At 38.8% G+C, this 16,881-nt stretch overlaps 1 protein-coding gene and 1 non-coding gene across 2 annotated transcripts in view; one reads left to right on the top strand and one right to left on the bottom strand.

The window, feature by feature from the left end:
* Positions 1-16,881, top strand: part of CPXM2 (carboxypeptidase X, M14 family member 2) — a 61,051-nt gene that overhangs the window by 31,521 nt on the left and 12,649 nt on the right. Inside the window, exons 4-8 of the mRNA XM_015867589.3 lie at positions 2,770-2,854; positions 3,332-3,482; positions 10,124-10,212; positions 14,800-14,923; positions 16,014-16,210. Coding sequence (XP_015723075.2) covers positions 2,770-2,854; positions 3,332-3,482; positions 10,124-10,212; positions 14,800-14,923; positions 16,014-16,210 — 646 coding nt within the window. The remainder of the gene's footprint in view (positions 1-2,769; positions 2,855-3,331; positions 3,483-10,123; positions 10,213-14,799; positions 14,924-16,013; positions 16,211-16,881) is intronic.
* On the bottom strand, positions 15,735-15,806 carry TRNAH-GUG (transfer RNA histidin (anticodon GUG)). The gene has a single exon. It is a non-coding gene; the product is annotated as a tRNA-His (tRNA).

The raw sequence follows: 16,881 nt of genomic DNA, 5'->3' as shown, positions 1-16,881 counted from the left end.
GAAAAAAAGCCCACCCTTGATTGCTGTTCAAGCTCCATCTCCTAAATCATGTTCATTTTAATTAGTTTATAGCACTTGCTGGGCTACCTGTGGGTAGCCAGAGCATTTTTTAACTTGGATTACTTTTGAAACTGTTGGGCAGTTGGTGCTTTAAAATGTTAACCATGGAAATATTATTAGGCTGTATTAATGGTTTTCTATTTATTTGCATGAGTTTACTGATTGCTTTTTCAATCAGAAAATCATTAACTGCCAGCACGCTGATTGTGTTGCATCATTCGAGGTTAATGATTGCCTAGCATTTTTTGTTGTATAAATTCCTCTATTTCAAGCATTTGGACTTGTTGATTTATGTATTGTTGAAGGATACAGATCTGTTTGCCGAGAGTTTCTATTTTCTACTTTTGAGTTTTGCAGTGTAGACAGATTGGATTGCCCTGACAGCAAATGAATGACACCATCAGCTTGGAGTCAGGTCTGCTGTAGGTGATGCTCACTTTAACTCTACCAATGCTTTTCTGGTCTCCTCTGCAGCATCTCAGTGGCTGTGGGGTTGAGTCTTTGCCTGTTTGCCTTAAATCCTGTGGGATTAGGTGGTGTAGATGAGCATCCTTTGAGGCTGGGACAACTCACCTGTTGCTCACACAGCTGTCCATAATTGAGAAGCTTGGCTCTAAATAGTCTACACAGCACAAACTAAATCCATATCCAGACAGACAGAGGTTGATGTGCACGCCTGTTGGGTGTTGGGCAGCCCTGGCACCTCTTCACTGCTGCTCATGGAGGAAATCTGTTCTCAGTTCTCTGCTTCAATTCAAGTTTCCCCTCTGTCCATGGGTGAGTTGCTGAGGCTTCCCCCCAGCTTGGTTTTTTGGGTGGAAATGGATGAACTGAACACACTGATCTGGGTCCATAGATGTATCCTGAATTTAAAGACAATCTGCTACAAGTGTGACATTAAGGCAGAAGTTGCCCTTTTTGGAGGGGAATCTGAATTTATGTCAGCCTCCTCAATTGTGGCAGAGGCTTATTGCTTGGTTAATGGCTTTGTTTCTTTGTTGGTGTGGGTTGTTTTTTCTTTCCTTATGATACGTAGAGGGAAAAAAGAGGAAGAACTTACGCCCATCGATGTGCTTTGGTATTTATTGCTAGTGGAAGCGGAAAGGTCACCTGTGCTGTGTTTATTCTGTACCTCAACAAATGCGAAGAGGATGTTTATTTCTTACAAGCAAGCCAGTCTGCAGCACATGACCTAACACTTTGTGCTGATTTACGTACTCCCATGGTCCTCTGAAATCCTCCTGTTCTGCAACTGTACAAGTCTGGATGTGGTCCCATTTGTATTTTAATTGGCAGACTGCCTCTGAGAAGCTTTTGACTTGTTATCGCTCAGGATGGATTATGTGTACAGGTGATTAGCATACTTTCTCCTCCAGGAAAGGTCTGAACTTCTACTGAGTGTATGGAGTGAGAAAATTAAAATATGGTGAATAAGCCCTAGCTGGGGAGTGCTTTAGAGGCAATGATGTCTTCTGGTTTGTAACATTGCCTCTTTTGGTGGTTTATCCTCACTCTGAAAACTGGCCCTCATTCAGTTACGTGCATTGAATACATGCATCAAACCTGGGATTATTTCTCTCAGATTTACTTTCTTTTTCAATTGGAAAAGTTGTTTTTCCTCTTCTCAGAGTTTTGGTGTTAACCATTTCTGAAATACTTCCTTTCTGTCTTTGCTGGGTTGATTCATATAATGGCTTGAGTCAAGAAGGGACCTTTAAGTTCCAACCCCCTGCTTATAGGCAGGGACAACTCCCTCTATAGCAGGTTGCTCACAAAGCAAATTACCATAAAAAAAATTACCATTACCTTTTTCAGACCAGAAAACAGGATGGGATATTTGGGGCGTTACCTTCTATGTAGCTGTACAGATGTTACCATGGGGAATGCCTAAAGAGATTCATCAGTTTTACTCCACTCAGGATATTGGAAGCAATAACCTATTTCACCCATTTGGTTGAATGCAAACAAAGCACTGTCTTAACATGAGTGAAGATTTTGTTGTTTTAGAGGGGATTTTCCTGTAAATTAGGAAACTGGTATCTAGGGTATTTCACCCTATCAAAGTCTGTATATAGTGTATAGTAGTGTGCTAGTACTGTGATCAGTTGCACTCTGCCATAGAGAGGGAGAATTATGTGTGTCTTCCTCTCTACTGCTAATAAAACCAGGAATGATTGCAGGCTGTGGTTTGCAAGCCATAGACTTCTCAAGACCTGTGCCAGGTGAAGGGCTAATGCTCATAGCAAGTAATGGAACCAGCCTACAAGGGGAGGGAAAATCTGAACCAGGGAATGGAAATGTTCCTGCTTAAAATGTGCAGACTTTGTAGAGGTTCTATTTATTTTTCCTTAGCTCTCTGATGACAACAGATGTTCTGTAGCTGTAAAGGTAAGACTTCTGAATGTCAGAGTGAATGTATATAATGTTTTTCTTTCAGGATAAGTGGCCCCTCCAGGAGAGTGGTGTTCCCTCACATCCTGGGATTCCAGGATATTGGCTTGGGCTTTTCTCTGCTTCTGTTCACTGGGATTTTTTGATCATCTGCTAAGTCTAGATTCACATCGCTTTTTTCGTCTAAGTGTTGATGTGGCTGTGCCAAGTGGGATTTCCATTGCTAGCAACCTTACGTGCTTTATAACATGAGACAAAATCTGCAGTCAGTTTGAGCTGTGGAAAAATAACTTCAGCCCTTTCTGTCTATTTTTCCAGGAGTAACTGGGTGACCTCCTTCAGAGTTTTGGTGAGCAATGACAGCCATGCATGGACTGCTGTCAGAAATGAATCTGGAGATGTGGTGAGTACCAAGAACCAGATTATATATATGTATATATATAATGAGGTGAAGCAAATAGGGTAGAGGGGGACTGTCCATGTGGAGTTTTGGTTTGCAACATCAGTCAGTATAAAAGGAACATCTCTCAGTGGTCCCATCAGCCTGAAGTTGATTTAAGAGCACATCATATAATACAGGGAGAGGATCATGCTATCCTTTAAGGGAAATCTCCATGTGTCTGACCAGGGAAATGAATGCTGCCCTGACGCTGAGATATGTACACGGGTTGGCATCAGACCACTGTTCCATGGGGTCACAACATGTACTCATAGTGCCCATTACAGAGGGAGGGCGTGGGCTCCTGCTCCTCTGCCCCTCTCTCAGGAGCACTGTCAGTCTGGGGCTGTAGCCAGGTGACTTTACCTGATTCTGTCACTGTTCCAAAAGTTTTTTTGAAGAACTGATCTTACAATTTTCATCTGTTCGATGCCCACACAGATCTTTGAAGGAAACAGTGAGAAGGAGATCCCTGTTCTCAACATGCTGCCTGTGCCACTGGTTGCACGCTACATCCGCATAAATCCTCGGTCCTGGTATGAAGAAGGTAGCATCTGTATGAGGCTAGAAATCTTAGGGTGTCCTTTGCCAGGTAAGTCAGTTGGTATCGCCAAGACACAACAGTTTTAAGTCCTTTGAATAATTTTTGCTCTTGACACAATACCTCTCTTTATTGGAGAGAGCTATGCAAAAAGAATTGGAAAAGTATCTGTCCAGAGACATGGGCAATATCAGGATAACTCATTTCAAATGCAACTCTGTGTTATATATAATTGGCTATATTAATAAAACAAGATTGCATGGAAGATCTAACAAGATTGTCTCTGTTGTTTGGGTTGAAGTGCAATGCAATTAATCTTACTGAGTGCACACAAGCTAGGGAGGCAATAGAATTATATATCAAGACAATCACTTGTGGATGCCTTAAGCTTTTGAGGCAAGAAAGAGCCATTATAATAATGCAGTCTGATTTTTCTTTTTTTTTTGTAATTTTATTATTTTTTTTTTAACTTTATTGCACAGGCTACAGGCCTCCTTTGAATTAATTTGAAGGCAAATGCTCTGACTGATGGTATATGGTCTTAATCCTTGGTTGAGACTAGAAACTGGTTGCTGAGCAGAAATGTTGAGTATTTGAGGTTATTATATAAATGTTGAGTATAATTAGAGCTTGTTACTGAACACAGAGTGAAACCTTAAAAAAGGGGCCTTCTATGTGACAAACCCATATTTCTGATAACCATGTCGTAAATAGTCTCAAGGTGGATTAACGTCTGCATGTCTGAAGAATTCTATGTCCCAGCCTTTTCTAAGTTGTCATTCTCCTCATTCCAGATCTTTCATCTGCTATTTTTTTTTCTTTGCTCTTAAATCCTGGCAGCCCAGGGAATCGATCTCTCTCTTTTTTTTGCAGGGAGCTATGAATAGCATTTTCAGAAATACTAGAACCACAAAGAGAACTGCCTTTCCAGAGCATACCATTACTGCTTTAACTGTGCCTGCTGCTGTTCAGAGACTTGCTGCCTCCTGTTCCACTGTTGGTGTAGGGTCTTCAAATGCCAAGCAGAGTTAACCTGACTTTTGTCCTTCAGGTGTTTCAGTACTATTTTAGAGAGCAACTTAGAGAGTAATTCTCTCTAAGGACAGAGGAAAGAGCAAAAATGAGGATATTTTGAAAGATATGTTTTTGTGAGGATGGTTTGTTTTAAATTGCAGCAGTTTTACACTCATATTCTTATTGGGTATACACCCATATAGGACCAAATTCTGCTTTGCAGTGTTAATGTTTGTCACAGCTTCACAGGGCCATACTAGTGGTGAAAATGTTGCTAAGATCAGAATCTGTCTGCACTTTGTCTGCTGTTGAAATGAGTGCTGTTACAGCTTGCTGAAGAACTTGGATTAGCACAGAAACAATACTGGGGCTTCCTCCTGACACTCCTTTATTGAGTTAATTGTCTGCTGTGACCAGTTCTGTTTATTCTTGAAAGAAAATGCTATACGCATTCATTGGGAAACAATTGAATGGGGTGGGTTTGTTCAAAATGTAATTGGACTGAGGAACTAATGGGTTTTGATAAGCTGCTGACCCATCGTTTTAGCTCAGAGAGGACTGACATTTCTTTCTTCTAGCTCACTTTATTCATTGCAAACAAAACACCGAAAAGAAAATATTCTGCAGGTTGCAGAGGCCTTTCCATGCATGTTTTCAACCAGCAGGATATGGCTTATTTTTTGCAGTTCCCTGCAAATGAATGTCCTCTTTAGACATACATCTATAGACTTCATTTGATTCAGTTCCAGTTAAATAACCAGCTGGTTTGGCTTTGGGTCCATCCTCATTGATCATGCTGCTCTGCTACACTACACTGACTGTGTAACTAGAGATCAAGCTTCCCTTTCTGAAAAAGGTTTCCTATGTAAAACTGGGATAAAACAAATTCATAAAAAACAGTGAGTAGAACTCTGTTGGTTCAACCAACCTTATCCTTTCAGAAGCCAATGATCCATAGAAGTGCTTTTCCCATATTGAGTTTCCTTGAATAAATGGTATTCTTGTCATTTGCACCCTGCGGGTAGATGTACAAGATATCAAATTGTCAAGAGGAGCAGCTTGGACAGATTTCAGAGCTCCCATGCACTGTGTCCTCCCGAGTCAATGTCACTGTGCAGGTAGATAGGGTGTAGGGAAGCACCCCGGAATGAAAAGGTGGTTTGTAAGGAGGGAAGATGGTTCTGGAGGTTTTTTTGTAACAGAGCCTCATTTCATGACATTTTAACTTGTAATGGTAGAATTTATATCTTTATTAATCCCTGAATACATTAAATGGTTGGCACTCAGCTGGTGCTACATATCAGCTTTCCATCATGTATTCTTAAAGGAGAGGGAATACCAGATGAAAAAAGAAACCTGGATAAGATGTTAATATTCTAGAAAAGCTTGTTAGCACTGGCAGGAGGCCATGAAAACGGGTAAAGCCAGTGAGGTCTTGTAATAGAACCCTGCTAATGAAACCTGTGGTGTATACTGTGTGACCCAAACATTGACAGAAAGTCAGAAGCTGCTGCTTAGAAGCATTGTACAGATATTACTGATTAGATCAATAGTATTGCTAAGATATTTGTCAGCACAATGCTTGTATGTTATTCATAATGCATTTTTTTGTTGTACTGTAGGCTAGTTTGACAAACAGCCTTTTCTAGATTATGACTGTAGCTCTAAAGAAACAGCTGGGCTATCCAACCATGTTAGCACTGCCTTTCAAACAATAAGAAGCCATTTATTGCTTCACCAATGGAAAAACACTTAACTACTGGGGGTAGGCCATCAAATCCTACCTGTGGCGGGGGATCGGAGCCGCCATTACTTGCTGGTGAAAATAAAGGACAAATGCACCTGCCCATAATTCTCTCCCCAATCTACAGAAATATCAGTGTTTACGTCGATGTAGAGTGACACACAAAGTCTTTCGCAATTGCCTCACAGGGATGGATGTACTATTCTTGCCTGTTCTTTTTCAAACTTAAGAAAAAAATCAGAAAGAAAATGTGTATGATCAAAAGTAGCCAGAGAGAAGAGAGAGCAAATTAGCCTAGCTCTTCATGCATTTATTTATACTGTCGAGTATTCGAGGCAATAGGCGATCTTTAAAATTGAATAAATTTGTGATACAATTTAATTTTTAATAATTCTTATATAGAAGACTATCATTGATATCATGATTACGCCATCACTTTCAACTCGAGATAAAAGATGAACTTTAACTCCCCTATAATGGAATACTGCGTGGATGCATCATTCGGTCCCTTTTTTACTGCTTGCCTCTTTTTGTCAGGCTACCTGGTTAAGTCCAGACGTGTACTCACTTTGTATAAAACTCCACGTTTAGCCTTGATTATTGGTGATTGTGCACACAGGAACACTGAATTCAGTGCATTACTTTCAAGAGTAAATTTTTGCTTAAAGTGACGGCCTGTCCCAGGGTTCTGTTTTTATCGTTACAAAGCTAAAGCTTAATCTTCTACAGTTTGAAACTTTTTTGGAAGTTACCCTGAGCGAATACTGAATACAAATGAGACCAATTTCAATAATGCTCCTGGGAAAGGACAATGTATAATTTATCTCCATACCCCTCACAATAGATGTGATGTCTTCCAAGAATACAGTGGCCGTCTTTAAAAGCCTTTTGTTCATATTTTGCCTGTAAAATGTTACCATTCTAAAGAAGAATTGCCAATGCTCATTGTTGTTATGATTTCCATGAGAGTTTTCCATTTGTTATTAGAATAGAATTGTAGGAACTCATTAGGAAGATGAAATGATGCTTGAAAACTTTTAAGAAGAAACAACCAGAGGTCAGGAGTTTGTTTTCTCTTGCATGTCTCATTCAGTCAGTTGAAGTGGAATTAGTTGTGAGGTATTTGACTATATTGCAATATATGTAAGAAATAATTTGCATGTAGTAGAGAAGGGTACAACAGAAAATCCAATCTATATGTCAAACTACTCAAAAATGGGTCTTCTCTGGTGCTAGGTTTAATTTATGGGCAATCCCCAGAGCTGTCAAGATGGACTAGTGGGCTATTTCCAAGCTGAGAAATGGAGATAGAAAAGAACTTCCTAGTCATTTGCCTACCTTTTTGGAGAAATACAGTGTGAAGGAAGCGAAATATCTTTACCTGAAATCTTATTTAACTCTCATGGTAACGTAAAGATAGATTAGTAGAAGAAAATGGTAATATATTCCTCTATTTAAATGGAAGAGCCACACATTTGCAGTATCTTTCCCCCTTGGAAGAAAGAGAGGCTGTCTGAGATGGTGCTGTGAATAAATGAGCACATTTCAATTCAAATTATTCTCTGGTTTGAGTATCTTTTGTTCTGTTTTATGAAAGAAAATAATTTTGCCAAGGTGGTCCTAGACAACTGTGCAGGATATTTTTATGCATTTCTACATTTTAGTCCTTAAGTTTCTGATCTGTATTCCTGCTGCAGCAGAAATTCGATAATCCAAGCTGACTTGGAGTAGAACCTGGCAAAATATGTGTTAACTCTCTGGGACGCTGTCACGTAGTGCAGCTTTTCTGAGGAAGGTTTAGAGATGCCATCGTTCTCACTGTTTGTATTTTTCAGTTCTTTGACTTTCCACGAGCTCTGCAGTATTCACAGTCATTCCCATGACATTAATGTTTGATGTATGGAAAAAGTGCCAGACTTTGAAAGGAATGGGATTAAAGTATCAGGAAAAAAATCAGCTGCTGTATGTTTTGGCTTGTGGTGATAGAGAATGCCTTCAACATCCTGGCTGATTTTTTTTAAAAAAATGTTTATTTTTATATTAATTTTTACAACGTAGATATTTTTATGATGTTAAAGGTGGCCCTTGTGGCATTAACCCCATTGCGTCTTTCTACAAGAAGTGCTTTTACAGTCTCTATTTCTTTGCCATCAATACATTGACAAGTAACCTCTGTGAATTTGCATGGGCCGACCTTGAAGAGTTTGGCATCCCTGAGTTATTGTCAGAGTTTCTGCAGTAGTGCTACTGTGGGTGGACCTGGATGAATACAGCCTGCAGTTGGTTGGAAAATAGACCTGAAAATGCAGGTGTGCTGTCTGAAATGTCACCCTCTTGATTCTTCTGAGCTTTCTATAGGCAAAGGAATCTTGTTTCCCCCACCTGCTTAGGCTCCAAATGAAATAATTTTCTGGTTGGTCTTGCTATACAGAGGTCCATGTGTATTGAACAGATTTGGGTGGGGTAAGATGATTTTGCCTTTTTACAATCCACTCAGTAGACCATACAAAAGTATTTGTGGAGGGCAATAAAAGGTGAAGAAAATCACGTAAATGAATATTAACGAGTGATGTTACAGTAAAACCTAATAAAACTCACATGTTTCATTTCATGAATAACTTAAACAGTCAAAAAGAAAAGAAAAAAGAAAAAGCAAAAACAACCCCAAAACCAAAATATAAATAGATGAAGTTCTCTCACGGGGAGAGGAAACGTGAGAATTTAGATATTAATGTCAGAAATGTGAAGTTTAAATAAGCTGCAGGGTATTCCAAGGTAGTTTTCCATTATATCAAAAAGTGTTTTTGCAAGAAATGACCAGAGATATTTCTCCTACCAATAGGTATCTTTTTCCCTTCCAATAAATCACAGCTGCTTAGAGTGGTACTGTTGTGGGCTTTGTTTGTTTGTTTGTTTTCTCTAGGAACGTGTCTTTTCAGTGCATTGCAACAAGATGGAATGATATTTAGATTTTAATATTTGGTTCTTCCCCTAAAAGTTTTAAACCAGTTCAAGATGATTTTGTGGGGAGAGAGACTATTTCTCAGTTTGACAGTAACACAAAGTATGAGATGTTCTAGAGAGAGCACATTTAAGGAATGTCTCCGTTTTCCCAAAAGCTTTGTTTATTCCTAAAATAAATCATGATAGTTTAGATTAGGAGTTTATGTATCACAAAATCTGAAACTAAGCCCAACAGCCTTGGCTGGTTGTTTGGGTTTTCTTTTTCCAGGTCAATGGCCAACAATGCTCACCTGGAAAGTCGAGGAGGAGAAAGGCTTTTTGTTTAAATCCCATATTCACCTCAGATAGCATGAAACACGTGAATTACAATTTATATCCATATAGAAAAAAAGTGTGATTATTTGAAGGTTTCTTCTCTAAGAAAGACCTTAGCCTACATAATAAATGATGACGGAAACAATGAGGAACGTTCAGTATGTTCAGTGGTTCCTTTCTGTAGGCAGTGCAAAAGCTCTGAAAATACAAAGTAAAAGACATCTCTCCATTCCTTACGATAGCAAATTAATTAAGTAGACATAAAACATTTACCGGGGCTTTTTCCTCTGATGTGATATATATATTTTTTTCCCACTCTTCTATCTCGCATCTGACTCATCGTCTGCCCGTGTCTCTTGCGCTCATCTGTGGCCTGAGGATGCCCTTTTTGCATTTCTATTGTAGTTCAGCAGTGTAGCTGCCAAGTGCGCAGATGTCTGCTGTCTCCTTGCTTTTGTTCGAATCGATACCCATTGGTTTCTGTTGTAATGAGAAATATTACAAACTCATTGTTTCTTTTGAGTTTTGTTGTTGAAAACCTACGTAGGCGTGTGGAAGTCAGGTTTCCACATTCCATACCTTCATAACAGTTAAAAATCTTCCTATTTCTAAGTGGCTAACAAATACATGAAAATTGTTCTGTTTCTTTTCCCAGACCCAAATAATTACTACCACAGAAGAAATGAGATGACAACTACTGATAATCTCGACTTTAAGCATCATAACTACAAGGAGATGAGGCAGGTAGGCAGAGTCTGGTGTGTGACCTTCTGGAAGGGGAGGTGGATGGGTGCAGCTCTTCCAGGGCTCCTACAGAGTAGGATTTCTTCCTATTGAAATGTTATTAAATGTGCCTGTAATCTATTAAATTTGTATCTCTTTTACTCTGCTAGAAGCCACAATCTATTAAAAGCTCAGTATCTAAATTTCTGCGTCATCTTAAGCAGGTGTCACTGCATGACAAGGGAATATTTACACATAACATGCCAACATTTTGCTTCCATGTGTATTTAACTGATAAGGAGAAACTCCCATAACGTTTACAAATTTGACCCTGATCTGGCCATTAGAATTATTCTATCTTTCAGTAGTTTGGCATAACCACAATAAACTATAGAGCATCAAATTCTGCAGAGTAGTGAAAATCTCACCAGAAACCATTGGAATAGTTTTGTTGAAGAGGAGACTTAACAAGGAGAAGAAAATCCAGTTAGTATAGTTCTAAAACAGCCAGCCTTGTTAATCTTGTTCCTGTTGCTTCAGAAAGTCAATCTTGGTTCTGTTTTTGTTGTTTTTTAATTTTGTTTTGTATTGGCACAGACATAGGTGTGGGTTGCACCAAGGAAATATTTCTGCCTCCTTTCTTTTAGGATATAAAGATAATGTGTTTGGACTTGAAGTGTGTGAATCATTTGCTGAATTTTCAGTATATTTGTACTGCATGAATCACTATTCATTTTTATTGAGCAATTGTGTTCTGAGTCACATGCTTATTTCAGCAGAGATTTCATGGCCTGTATCTCTTAGCACAGAGATTAGACATGTAGAAACTCAATTGGCATAATTACTGCCAAGAGCAATGAAGTAAAGGATATTTTCATTGCAGAAAGACAGGTTGGTCAATTTCTTTGGGGAAAAGAAAAAAAAAGTTCAGTTTTAAAATTGGATGCTTTTCCAGTTTTATTACAAGCAGATAATTTGCAGCTGTGGTTGAGTAGTTGAGTAGTGGTGGAGTAGCTCAGTTGCGACCTGTCTCTGTGTTCTCCCATGATTTGTGTTCCTACATGTCAAAAGAGTTTGTGTGTTTAAAACTGACTGCATTCTAATTGGGTTCGGCTGCTGGTAGGCAGAAGATCGTGAGCTGGGATGTGTTAAATCTCATATCCCCCAGACTGCTCTTTGGTGACAACAGCCACAGAACTTAATGATTCCTTTCCTGAGTATAAAATAGGACAATAACAGTCAATTTCTACAGTTAACATCTTTTTTTTTTTTTTTATTTTTTTTTTTTTTTTGTAATACAGAGTGTTATTATCAGTTTTGTTAGCACTGCCAATCATCTCATAAAAGCACTGATCTTTGGAGTTATTTATCATAAACACTGAAGGAGGAGGAGGGTGTTCTCTGGGCTGTCTACATTACATTGCAATATGTCAAGCATTTGTGGGTGGGAGGGATTTTTCAGTGTCAGATTATTTTAATAGAACTTTCTATTTAGGAAGTTGAAATATATAGTATGAAATGTTTCTCTCGGGAGAGTGCTTGACTCTTTCTTCAGTCAATAGGGGCACTCACCGTAACTCGTGCTCAGAAACAGGGAGCTTCTCATAGTCTACAAAGTATTTACATAGTCCAGAAAGTACAGACATGATGCTTTTATATTGCAAAGCAAGCTCTGAAAATGGTTGTTAGATATCCCTTGAAGTGCACATTTGAATACACACATGTTGCTTGTGTAACCTAGGTGAATCATACAAAGGAATGGAAAACCATTCTTATAAAATGAAACATATGATTAAATAGAATGTGGGAGAGAATCCTGCCAAAGTACCTGACATTTCTTTTCATATTAGAGCTAGCTGTTCTAAAATAGTCACCTTTAAGCTTCAGAAGGAGGTGAATCTGAATGCAGCCCAAACTGCATGCAAAACTGGATTGATGGTCTCCATCACTCCACTCAAGAAGGAGACAAGTTCTGTTTTGACATGAAGCAGAACAGAGAACACAAAGATATCCATACCTGGTCTGCTGTAGGACTCAGATACCCAAATGATTTTCATAAAGGATAACAGATAGCCCTAACCTGAACAGCATTAAGGGGAGAGCCTTTTTCTCTCTTCTAGGTATGGGTAGAACTCAGACCAACATTTAGCACACCTTTTTTTCTCCCAAACTGAAGAATTGGACCTTCAGACACCAGTTCTGAAGGGCTTCTTGAAAAACTGCATGCAGTTTTCCAAGGCGCTAACAAGATAAATAATTGGTACTGACAAACAAACAGGAACTGTCAAATAAGAGCTGCTGGTGAGCACAACTCTGGAAATGTTTTACAGCCCTGCTGGTTGTTAATAAAGCCCTGACGGACTATTATCATCAATTGTCTCTGACAGTTTGTACAAGCGCAAAGAAAACACTGTGACATTCCAGGTGACCTATTGTGCCGCTCAGAGGAAATGGGCATGAGAAAAGCAAATATGAAATATGTTCGTTTCCAGCATTGTATTTATATATAAACACTTATCCACGTACTATACCCGCGCTACCATCAGAGGGACCACATGGAGAGTGTTGCACAGGACCTGATTCAGGAAAGGTTCTTCGTTTAGCTTGGAAATAGTCAGACGCCTGAAATAAAACAGATGCTTGGGAGTTTGCTGAGGCCAATACAAATATTTCCATTGTTTGTAAAAATCCTTTGAAATTGGTTCTAGGCATTTTTCTCACCAGGAATGAACTTTAACATGCTTTCCTAAATTGATGCTGTGGATATCTGGTGCCAGGTACACTGGGAAAGCTTCTGCACTGCATAATGATTTCATGGATGGTTCTGCAGTTGGGTAGCTGCTCTAGTAAGAAAGATTTCCATAGCTCCCTGTCCATTGGTATTTTGGTTCACTGTGAGCAATTTCAGACACAGTGGCTCTCAACTGTGAATATTTAAAGCATTCTGTCTTAAAAACTTGGCAATGAGTTGCTAAGTCTTGTGTAGAAAAATGTAAAGCAACGTCTCCTGCATCTTATATATTCTTCAGCTGGAAAAACAAATCGTGGCATACCCTTATATATATGCCCAGAAGCTTAAAAACAAAATCCATGGAAATATTTGGGTGCTCATATTGCCAGCACATTGATAATGATGACAGTGGTGGAAAAAAGTACATACAAAACCAGAAAGTGCACTGATGAAGCATATGTGAATGTGTTTTTAGAGGAGCGTGTTGACGTTTGCAAAAGAAATTGTTTCTCATACTCATAAAGCCAATGTATGAGGTGGACAAACCTTTAAAGAAAAAAAAAAGAGAGAAATCCATCTTTTCTGTCTTTTAGAATGATTATAAATAGCAGTCTTTTATGACAGGAATTTTAACGATGTTCTTCTCGATGTGAGTTGTGTTTCTGCTTTGATTTACTAAATGGTGACATGAGAATTGGACACATCTAATTAATGTTATTTCTTTTTTTTTTTTAAATCATCAGCTTTGTTATCATGCAGTGTTGTCTCTATATTAATACTGAGCGAGCAAAGAGATTTTGTTATGCTGCAGTACTTTTTCAATAATGTATGCACCCTTGTTTATGGAAAGATTATCTAATTAATAAACCTTAGGGCTCCAATTTACAGTAAAGTCCTTATTTATTTCTTTAATCCCTTCCACTGAAAAAACAAAAAGATCAAGACAGATAAATTTTGTCATTTAAATCTATTTTCAAGAATTTCTTAGTAAGAACGCATGTTTTCAGCCCAGTTTGTGAATCTTAACGTTCACATGAAATGTTGCAATGAAAATAGGTTTTGTTTGTTTCTTTGTGGGATGATTTAGGCTGCAGGTATCTTTATCTGGATGGCATCTGCACAACGCCATTGATGTAAACAGAAATACAGCCCATGCCATGACCTTCCTCATGCACTTTATTAAGCAGTAAGGATAATTGATTACATTTAGAAGATGTCACGCAGTATCTGGAGGAATGATTAACTGAATACGTTTTGACCGTAGATGCTCTCAGACTGGATTGCCAATATGTTTTTGCTGAAGCCTGGTAAGGCAATTCACAGGAATTTGTTATGCCATTTATTTGCTAGAAGAGCATATCCTATTATGTTTATGGGAGTAATTCAGATCACACTTGTCTTGTTATTTTTGCCACATCAGTACTGCCTACAACAATGATTTTACTCGTATGAGACTTTGAATTATAACACAGAGCGTATAGGAAGTGGTGCTCAGAGGCCTTATTACCTTCCATCCATCGTGTAATGTTTTGAGAACATGTGCTCTATTATCTCATGATAGTGCAGAACTTACATAGGGGATTGTTTGTTTGTTTGTTCATAAATTATTTCTTTTGAACCTACCCATCAAGTAGTTAATTCTGTGATAATACTACAAATACATCTCATGTAAGAAAGGTCTAGAACTTCACCTACAGTGTGCTGTCTCAGCTTGTTCCAGCTGAACAAAGTTGATGTTGTTAAGCATAAAGCATTTACAACTAAGAAATAAGATAGAAAATGAAGAGTGTCTGAAACAACCAATCTGGAATAAAATCATAATAGCTGAATGCTGTTGATGCTGTTAGTCTAACTCTATGTCATTTTTTCTTTGGCAGTTGATGAAAACTGTGAATAAAATGTGCCCAAACATCACAAGAATTTACAATATTGGAAAAAGCCACCAAGGACTAAAACTGTACGCTGTTGAGATTTCTGACAACCCAGGAGAACATGAAGTTGGTTAGGATTTAATCTAACTAATTCTGTTGAAGGGTGTTGGGCTTTGGTTTCTTGCTTTGGTTTTTGCTTTTTTTCCCTCCTCATTCTCTCTATCTGCAGTAATTATCCCTGATGGAATTGTATTCATGGCAGCAATGATTTTGAATGTATGTGGGAGGAACTTCAGTGCTGAGTTTCTAAAATGAGAAGAGTAGGATGAGCACAAACAGAAGGCATTTTGAATATAGGATCAAATTCTTCAATGATAATGAGTTTTATTCTTTGCAATAATAAAGTAGAAGTGAATCTTAGTGCTGGCGAATGGATTTTAGTGCTGAAATTTATGTAGTTTGGATTAAAAATTGCTTTTTTTTTATATGGGAATGCATGCATTGCAAGCAAGGTCAGGCCAAAACTCCTAGTATTTTTTCACTGTTGAGTGGAGGGATTCAATTTCCTATGGTAATATAATCCCACAGGACAGATAATCATTGAGTCTGTGGAGATGAATAAAGATCTCACTGCGTTGCTGTCCAGGTCAGGCACTGATGTAAATGTGCTCTGCTGTAGCTGTGAATACCCTGCTAAGTGCCCACCCCAAGTGAGGTGTCCCAGGTGTTAACACCAGAATAATTCATCTCATCCTTTTGCACCCATCAGTGCCTGATTCAGCAAGTGGGATGGTGCACGCATCTACAAGCCAGAGGTTGTCCCTTTTGTATCTGTTCTAGTTGGGGTTTGCAAGTGTTATTCCTTCAATGGACTCGTTAAACCTCATTGAATTGACTTGGGCTGATAAAAAGGCAGAACCTTGTGTGTACCACCGAGGTGATGCCGTGACTCGGATTTGAACCGAGGTTGCTGCGGCCACAACGCAGAGTACTAACCACTATACGATCACGGCGTGCTACCAGGGCTCTGATGCACGAGCCTGTTATTTTAGAGTAACTACAGAAAGTAATTATTTGTTTCTTGTATGTTTTCATTTATTATTATTTTTTTTCAGTTAAGGCATTTCTCCTACCCACACTAAGTGTAAAGCTGCTGCTTGACATCTGTAAGACGATTCGTTTACTGCTCTGACTGCATTTCTGTCCTATGTGATTGCCAGGTGAACCAGAATTTCGGTACACTGCAGGAGCTCATGGGAATGAAGTGCTCGGACGTGAGCTGATCCTTTTGTTAATGCAGTTCATGTGTCAGGAATACCTCGCTGGGAACCCACGCATTGTGCATCTCATCGAGGATACCAGAATCCACCTTCTTCCCTCAGTCAACCCAGATGGATATGACAAGGCATACAAAGCGGTAATGTTGAGGAATTATTTGGATCTATTAGACTAATGAAGCAAGCTACTGTTGTCATTTTATGTTTTAATTTTCCTTTACAAGCAACTAAAAGAATCAAAATAATAAGTAAAAACAGAAACATCAAAGCAAACATAAGCCATTGAAGCATCTTACCTGGGGAAAAGTTTCTATCTGTCTTTATGTGATGTTGGCAAAATGAGGATGTATATGGAAAGGAGGGGCCCTAAGTCTTCCACAGCAAACAGTACTGCTTTCAATCAGTGAAAGCACCATCATGGGGAGAGGAAAATTTATGCAGACTGTTTTCCTGTGGGAAACCAAGCTTAAGTGCTTGAAAATCTGTGTTCCTCTGTAGCTGAAATTTAATATAGCACCTTTAAGGAGCACACAGTGTGTTGGGCATCATGTTATTTCATTCTGGAATAAGGCAGACAACAGGTAAGGAAAATTCATGGGCTCTTCCTGGGCAGTCTGCAGCAGCAGATTAGAATACAAAAGCTGTGCTCACAGTTGTGGAAGGGATGAATGCCATCTCTAGTGTAACCCAGGGAAAAATAGTCTTCAGCAGAATCCTTGAACATGAACCAGGACATTTTGTCTAACCCCAGGTGTTTTGTCTTTGGCTTTATCTCAATCAACTGGAAAAAAAAAACCTCATGTTTTCCTTT

The sequence above is a fragment of the Coturnix japonica genome, chromosome 8 (assembly GCF_054131305.1).
Source record: "Coturnix japonica strain WE chromosome 8, WE-NBRP24, whole genome shotgun sequence".
NCBI classification, from domain to species: Eukaryota; Metazoa; Chordata; class Aves; order Galliformes; family Phasianidae; genus Coturnix; species Coturnix japonica.
This window is presented reverse-complemented; position numbering and strand designations above follow the sequence as displayed.